The sequence below is a fragment of the Silene latifolia genome, chromosome 5 (genome assembly GCF_048544455.1).
Source record: "Silene latifolia isolate original U9 population chromosome 5, ASM4854445v1, whole genome shotgun sequence".
In the NCBI taxonomy this organism is placed as follows: domain Eukaryota; kingdom Viridiplantae; phylum Streptophyta; class Magnoliopsida; order Caryophyllales; family Caryophyllaceae; genus Silene; species Silene latifolia.
In genome coordinates, this window is record NC_133530.1 from 31,227,030 (window position 1) to 31,235,432 (window position 8,403).

At 45.3% G+C, this 8,403-nt stretch overlaps 1 protein-coding gene across 1 annotated transcript; it reads left to right on the top strand.

Annotated features, from left to right (window-relative positions):
* The first annotated feature begins 5,885 nt into the window (after positions 1–5,885).
* Positions 5,886–7,903, top strand: LOC141657175 (uncharacterized). The gene is made up of 5 exons (XM_074464321.1): positions 5,886–6,011; positions 6,145–6,217; positions 6,817–6,898; positions 6,992–7,067; positions 7,470–7,903. Exons 2-5 carry the CDS (start codon positions 6,147–6,149, stop codon positions 7,601–7,603), a joined length of 363 nt encoding a protein of 120 aa, XP_074320422.1. The 5' UTR covers positions 5,886–6,011; positions 6,145–6,146; the 3' UTR covers positions 7,604–7,903.
* The last annotated feature ends 500 nt before the right edge of the window (positions 7,904–8,403 follow it).

Here is an 8,403-nt window from a genome sequence, read left to right on the forward strand (position 1 = left end):
TGCTGTCCCTTTATCGAGGGCCTCGGCTTGCATCTTGAATGAATGCCGGCCGGATAGCTCTCTTGCCCATTTGATGAGCCTGCCGGATTGCTCAAATTTTTCCAATGCTTTCTCCAACGGCTGGTCGGTTAGGACCGTCACGGGATGTGCGTCGAAGTAGGGTTTGGTTTCCTTGCGGCACGACGGCAATGAAAGGCGCTTTTTCAATCGGCGGGTAATTTCTCTCGGCGGGCAACAATGTATGGGTGACAAAGTAGATTGGGTCTTGCTTTGCTTGTCCTCTTCTCGCGATCACAGCCTTTGACCGTGGCGAGGAATAAGCTTGCTATGTACGAGATATAGTGTTTCCCCAGCCATCGGCTGGACGGGGTTGGGAGAGTACGAAGATGAGCTTTCGGTTGTTTGAAAGCGTGCTCTGCTCCTCCCCGCCGAAGTCTTTATTCCCCTTCAACACCTTGAAGAATGGGGTGCTCTTGTCGGTTGACCGAGAGATGAAACGGGCTAGAGCCGCCATCCTCCCGGTCGGCATCATGACCTCCTTTCGATTCCTCGGCTCCGGCAGGTCTAGGATCGCTTTGGACTTTGTCCGGATTGGCGTCAATTCCCTGGCGCCGACAAGTACGCCGATGAACTTACCTGCCCGGACACGAAGTTGCATTTCATTGGGTTGAGCTTCATCTTGTACTTCCTTAGTGAACAAAATGTCTCTTGTAAATCGGCTAAGTCTTTGTTTGTCGGACTTGCTTTTTACAATAGCATCGTCGACGTAAGCCTCAATGTTTCGCCCTTTTTGATTTTGGAACACTTTGTCCACCAGTCTTGTGTAAGTTGCACCGGCGTTCTTTAAACCAAACGGCATCATTTTGTACATGTATGTGCCGTTAGCAATGATGAATGCGCATTTAGGCATGTCTTCTCGGCCATGAACACGATGATACCACGAGAAGGCGTCCAGCAGGCTCAAAGATAGTGTAGCTGCCGTCGCGTCGATTAAACTATCTATTCGAGGTAGGGGATAGCAATATTTGGGGCATGCTTTATTAAGATTGGTAAAATCCACGCACATCCTCCATGCCCCCGATGATTTCCTCACCATTACAACATTAGCTAACCACTCAGGATAGGTACAAGGCATGATAAAGCCCGCCGCCGGTAATTTATCTACCTCGGCTTTTATGGCCTCATCCTTCTCGGCTGAGGAGTTCCTCATCCTTTGCTTGACGGGCGGCGGTGGGGAGTACGTTTAGCTTGTGAACAATTACCTCCTGGCTCACGCCTGGCATCTCGGCCGCTGAGTAGGCGAAGACGTCTTTGTTCTTCCTCGCGAGATCTAGGAGTGCGGCTCGAATTTCGGCTCCGAGGTTAACACCGATAGTTATGGTGCGGCTGGGTCAATCTCTACCTCTTCGGTCTCCGCTCCTTCGACCATGCCGACGGTGGTATCCATGCGCTCGCCCTCTTGTTACAAGGATGGGCTCTTCCCCTTCTCGACTTCTTCGCCACTTTGAAGGATTGCATGTTGCACCCTACGGCGGACACTTGGACATTGACCACTTCGTCCTTTTCGTTCTTTGAGACGAGCTTATGCGCTTCCCCGGTCGAGACATACATCAATGTCGAGCTCTCGGATGGACATTCTTGCATCGGCCTCGCTCGGGGTGACTCGGCCTATGAGAACGTTGTAGGCGGACGAGCCGTCAATGACCACGAACTCAAACATAACGTTCTTGGCCGCACTTCCCTCGCCGAACCTCACGTGCGGCTGATTGACCCAAGGGGTACCAGGCCGGCCCCGAGAAAAAGTTTGTAAAACGGGTTGGTGCGGGGGCTCAAGTCTTCAACCTTGAGACCGAGGTTGAGAAAGCATTATTTGTACATAATGTTTGTGTAGGCGCTGTGTCAATCGGGCACCTCTTCACCAGGTGGTTGGTTATGTCCAAGTGGACTACGAGTGGGTCATTTGTGAGGGGCGATGACTCCTCGTAGTCCTTCTTCCCAATAGTTATATCGGGGATGTTGGAAGCGGGAGTATTTGTGTTGGGCACAAAGTTGATGGCTTTGATACGGCTCGTTCGGAGTGTCGTTTGTGCCCATGGCGGACCACCGTTCTCGTTGCCCCGATGACAACATGGATTACTCCTATCCGTTCGAAGACGGATTTCTTATCTGAACCGCCGGCATCGGTCTTTTGGCCTTTGGCAACATACTTGCCGAGGCTCCCCTTCCGGATCAGTTCCTCAATGGCATTCTTGGATGCGCGGTTGTCGATAAGGTGACCGGTGTGGCCGTGGTACTCACGATCTTGGCTCGTGTCACCGTCACTCCTCGGCACGGGAGGCCTCTCCCACTTCGACCCTCGTTCTTGCTCGGGCGAAAACCTCGGCGCGGACACGGCCGAGGGGGTGTGATCATTGTACCGCTTCGGCGGTTCGTTCCGAACTCCCGGCGTCCGCCGAGTTCATTTCTGGTGGACTGTCGGACCGTGACCCATTATTGTCACGGCGTCTTTCATCCGGGTTGTCCTCCCGGCGGCTTTTTCTTTCGGAGTGCTCGGCCTCGTTGCGGGGCCTACCCGGGTTTTGTGGTAGTCCTCCACCTTTATGGCCTGATCGGCCATTTTCCTGGCGGAGTCTAGTCTCGGCCGCCGCACTTGATGAGCTCATTCTTTAGGTCCCCTCGTGGGAGGCCTTTCATCAGCGCGAAGGCCGCCGGTTCGCTATTCGGACTCACGAATCTCTGAACCTTGGCGTCGAACCTCTTCACATAACCGGAGAGACTCGCCTCCCTCTGTCGATAGTCGGGAGGTCCGAGGTCTCAACGGCCCTCCTCTTGTTGCAAGAATATTGGGCTAGGAATGTGTCCTTTAGGTCGGCGTAAAGACACCGCCCCCGTCGGGTAGCCCCTTGTACCAACTTTGTGCCATCCCATGCCGTGTCGTTGGGAAGACTCGGCACCAAACCTCATCGGGTTGCTCCCATGCGACATGTGAGACTCGTAAGCCTCAACGTGGTCGGTTGGGTCGCCCTCTCCTTTGTATGCTATGGGTGGCAACTTTAGCTTAGTCGGACATAGGGGTATCTAGGACGAGGGCGGCGGGGGCTGTCGACCATGTGTCGAACGACACGCGGCGATCGGCTTCTCTCATCCCTAGTCCGGCTCCTCTCCCCGTGGCGGGAAGGGCTTCTTCTCCGACTCTGGTGAGTCGGGCTTCTTCTCCGACTCTGGTGAGTCGGACTCCTTCTCGACGGCGAGTCGGACTTCTTTCACTCCTTTGGGGACGCCTCGTCGGTGCTTTGCGGCGACGCCGTCTCCGCGAGTGCGGGAAGGACTCGGATCTACCACTAGCATCCTGGGCTCCCCGACGTCTTGACGGGCCGGCTTCTTCCAGTGCTCCGTTCAAGTCTCTTGGAGTTACATTCAGGCCCTGGTCTCTGGGACGGGTTCCGCCGCTCTTGTCATTTTGTGACGGTGTGAGCCGACGTACTACCAATGAGGTCGGGAGTAGCTTCAGTTTTGCCACATCAACCACATGTCCCATGATGGTGACCTGGTTGGCGGGCAGCGGCATATCTTGTTCCTTCGGCGTCCCGTTCGTCGTATCAGTGATACGGCCGGTGGGAGACTGCCCGATTTCTGAGTTGTGGAATGTGTCGTCTTGGTAGAATTCGTTTTCCACTAACACCTTCTCTGGTTGTTTCGACATCTTCTTAGCTTTTTGGGTGGGTTTTTGTTTTGTTTTTTTTTTTTGTTTGGGAATGAATGTGACTAGCTTCTAGTATCTATCCCCACAGACGGCGCCAATTGTTCCGGGTGTAATTCCAGAGCAGTTATTTGTTACCACCCGTGCTTGTAGAATGACGTCTTTGGTTGAATCCTCCTTGCGGTCTCCTGAAACAATGAGCAAACCGAGGGCTCGGCTTTGGGCCGAGCGAACTCACTCCGACGCTCAAGTCAGTAAACTTAGAGAGATAAGTTGTTGTTACTTGGTGAAATATATATTGTAGAGAGATAAGGAAGATATTACCAGATGAATAGTGATTCTTAGGTTAAATTGTGGATGCCCTCCTCAATGAGAGTTGAGGAGTATTTATAGACTTTCACCTTTTGTCACGTAGTGGCCAAGTGGCTAGCGGTGGAAAAGGCGATCTACCCCTCGGCGAGGGACCCATGGCAGGCGGGCGGGCCTGTTGACTCACCGTAGGGGTCTTGGATATGAGTTCGTGGATGTGTGCCTCGGGTGGCCGATTGCCCAGGCGGGGCCCAAGAGACAGGCCGACAGGCTGCGTCGGTTAGGCTGTCTAAGCCGTTGACTTGCTGTGGATATCTTTGACCTTGCTCAATATGTTGACTGGTTAGCGGGTGCAGAATATGCCCCATCAATATTCATGTGAGATCTTATTTAATTCGTCTTTAAGAGTACGTTAAAAATATCTAACCTTTTATAATTTTTGCAAATACGTACAAACATGATAAAATAAACATATAAAGTGGAGTTGAATGGAGGGAGTATTAATTTTGGGTTATGCTCATTCATGGACATGATTTACTCAATCATGGACATAAATGACCGTTATACCCTTATTATTTTAACACCCCATTTTCCCTTTTGTTTCATAATCAATAATTTTCTCTCTTTCAATTTCTTCCCTCCTCTAACCACCACTCATGTCGCCAGCACCCCCCTACCGTCCTCGTCCACTTCGCATCTATCAACCAACACCCACCAAATCCGCCATTATAACAGTTTTCTCAAACCCGACACCATTATTGATCTCTTTATTAGCATTCTCGTCATCAATTTATGCATCAATCAGATGGATGAGTACGAGGGTACAACACCGAGAAAGAAATTAATTACTACCAATTATTAGTAGTAACATTGGTATCTATACCAATATTCCAAAGGCAGGCGTTCTAACCAATTATTAGTAGCCCATTAATGGTAGTACGAGTGTATGACATAGACATCAATTTCTTGCATTAATTCTCCTATAGTCAAATGCAGAGGAGTAGTAAAAATGGCGGACGATTCACTTTTGGTATCTATATACCAATAATGGGCTATTGGGAAATTAATATGCAACACTCTACCCATATTTAATATTTTCATTCAAAGTTTTTTCCAGATCAAATTTTAATGTTACACCTATCGCATATCAAATTTCTGATCTTTTAATTTAATTTTCAGATCCAATTTTCAAGTGTCGTCAATTTCATGAGTATCCCTAATTTAATTTGTGTTTGTTATCAAAGTTATACAACAATTTGATGTTTAAAGATTGGAATTATAATTACTATTTGATCAATATGTAAATTCAAAGGTATAATTGTTGATTTGTTAAGAATTTGATTAACCTTGAAGAGAAGGAGGAAAAGAGAGAATTTTTTGTTTTTTTCTTTAGGAGAAGGGTAGGTGATGGAAAAGTTATGAAAAACAGTACAGGAATGAGTAAAACTTGTACATGAATGAGCAACTACGTTAATTTTATAGGTGCCGAAAAACCGTTTAATAAATGCGGAGTACTTCGTAACATGGGTCTGTTAGAGCAAGTCCAATGGTAAGCTAGTTTCAACTAGCTTACTATTGTCACATCACATTTTAAGCTAGTTTATTTTTGAGCTACTAATTCATTTCAATGGTTTAGCCAAAAGTTTAACTAGCTTGACTCATATGTTAATTAAGTAAACTAATTTCTATTGGTTGAATTTTGTGGTAGGGTCATTTAAGCTACTAGCTTAATGAAGGCTCAATTCTTGGTTTAAGCTACCCTATATGTCTTGTCGATGGTTTAGCCACAACTTACAATTTTAAAAAAAATTAAAGCAGTCACTGCCCAAACCATCGGACTTCGCTTCTTATACGGAGTGTATATATATATTGATCCAAGACACCGATCCTCATAGCACGTAGCCTAAACAAAAAAAACCCACAGTCGTTCACTCCTTTTCGCCGCCGCCTCTACCGTCGCATACGCCTCCGTCGTCGCCGTCAGGCGACCAACTGCTAGTCGGTAAAACAATCATACTTCTCAACTTGTGGACATTCATTCAGTCATTCTACTTACTCTTCTTCTTCTTCCTCCTCCTTTATTAATCTGATTGCTTTTTTATATTTAAAATCCTAATTTTAGTTTAATATTGTAGAGATGATTAGTAGGAGGTGGTGCAGCAGCTGTATGATGAAGAATATGGCTTATCCTACTGATTTGGGCTACATGTACTCCCTTCTTTCTTTCTTTTTCGGATTGCCGTTTGATTTTTCATGTTTATTCGACTTGTCGCTATTCGCTATCGTTCTTGTTTCATCCTCTATAAACCGTTTATGTGCGCTTCTCTACTATGTTATTCAGGACTATACAGGAATATCTTTTCACGTCTCATTTCACTATATATACTTTAAATACGTATTTCTAATTGTCGCGTTTGTGACATGAATTGCAATGTATTATGTATATGTCGATTATAAATTGTCTCAACCCCCGGGAGAAAAACATGTATTCTATTAGCTAGTTAAGATCAATAACATCTTGCGGCTTTTTTTGGATTTGGTGACGGTATTTGTGAGTCTTGTGACGGAAGGAGTATTAGGTTTGATGTTGATAAAATCCCTCGACATCACGCTTTAATTCTCTCAGTCAGCCTCTTTTTCGTCCTATGTATTTTCAATGTTTAACCGGTAAAGATCACACTAGCTTGTTTATGTACTCGTTGACAGTTTTGCTTCTAAAACACATTTGGTCGAGTGTTACAGTATGATGGATGATTGCATTCTTTGTGTCTTGATCTTCCTTGATTATTATTCTCCTGTGTCTTTAGATGTTGCAGCAGGTGTGGGAAAGTTCTCGACGATAATCTTTTCATAGAGGAACCACAATTCGGGAAGAATGGTGATTGGCAGGTTGGCGCTCCATTCTGGAAAAGTTCCTGCATACATTAATATACCATGTTTTTTGTTTATTTTGGGATGTCATCGTGTTTTTCTGTTATACAGAACCTGGTGCATGTTTCTTTTGAGAGGGCCGTTGCATCGGAGGATTCAGCTTCCCGTGAAAGGCCACTGAATAAAGGTATGTGCTTATAAGTTTCAAATTTTGATTAGTCCTTTGCTCTGAGTATGTTTTCTTAAACTTCTTGTGGTTATTCTCCGTCTTAGGTATTGAGGTTTTGCATTGTTGTTGCCTGTTGGTTGTTGATATCTATCTTATTATGCGGAATCGCTAAATCCACGATGATATTTAGTTCGATTAGGACTATGTTTTGATAGAAAATAAATAAATATAATTAAATTAAAGAGTCTAAATTAAATCTCACTAATGTAACTAGGGAGCAGATAGCACAAAAAACAAGCATTCCTCCAGGCTATCGTGAATGTCGTATTTGCATAAATGAACTTGATTCCCTAAAATTTGAAATTTCAAGATGGATTCCTTTGTCTGAATCCACAGCCATCTTTCCTTTCTCTGATACAGGTCTGGAAAATTTAACATTAACAGAGGATCTACATTCAAATTCTAGCGGGCAAAGGAATGCTGACGGAGGCCCAGGAACTTCTCCAGGGTTAAGCTGCCTCAACCACAGTAAGAGGGATCGGGACAGCTCATAACATCCCATGTGAGCAATACGTCGAATCCACCTGAAGGATTGTAAGGACTGAGGACCACTGAAGGAAGTACAAGAATTTAAGCTCCACCTTCTATACGGAATAATTTTTTAGAAAATGACATCGCACAAGATCGCATTGTGGCGAACTGTCCTTAGCTTGGTAATCAAGGCCATCAGCCTATAAATAGCTATGTCTGATGTAATAGCAGAGCTATAAATCGAATTCTTATAATAATTTATGTCAGAGTCCATGCTTCTGTGTTGTAAGAATTCTTCATTCTCGTTTTTTAGACCGCTGGCACATGTTTAACTCTTTGAAATGGAACCAAACTCATCTAGAACAAAGAAACAGCTAAATGCCACACAACCAAGTTTTTTACTCAGCCCTCTTGGCTTACGTTACCTTGCAAGCGAGATTTTTTGTCTAATCTATACATCTTCATATGGGATCTTGTCCGGCAAAGAGCCTAAAGTCTAAACAAGCCTTAAACAGAGCCTTTTATCCCTGAATAGCCTTGGGGGAGCGGTCAGAATTTTCTCATGAAATTTCGAATGATGTAGTTGTCCCTTCTTATTTGCATTTTATTCTACATTTTTGTGCACGGGGATTGGTGTTACGAGTACACGAGACTTGAAATAGCGTCATTGCACTCGTATTACAAATTTTCATTTGTATCGTGTCATAAGCCTGTTACATGGAAATGTGAGGAGTACCGTCCTCCCGGAGTACGCAAGAATTTTTCATGGAAATGCAGCCATTTTACGATGAAATGAATCCTTATTTAATAAATAAGAATTTAT

Coding starts and splice junctions, on each gene's coding strand:
- LOC141657175 (XM_074464321.1), top strand. CDS start 6,147: ATGATTAGTAGGAGGTGGTGCAGCAGCTGTATGATGAAGAATATGGCT. Junction 6,218..6,816: donor CCTACTGATTTGGGCTACAT/GTACTCCCTTCT, acceptor CTGTGTCTTTAG/ATGTTGCAGCAGGTGTGGGA. Junction 6,899..6,991: donor GGAAGAATGGTGATTGGCAG/GTTGGCGCTCCA, acceptor TCTGTTATACAG/AACCTGGTGCATGTTTCTTT.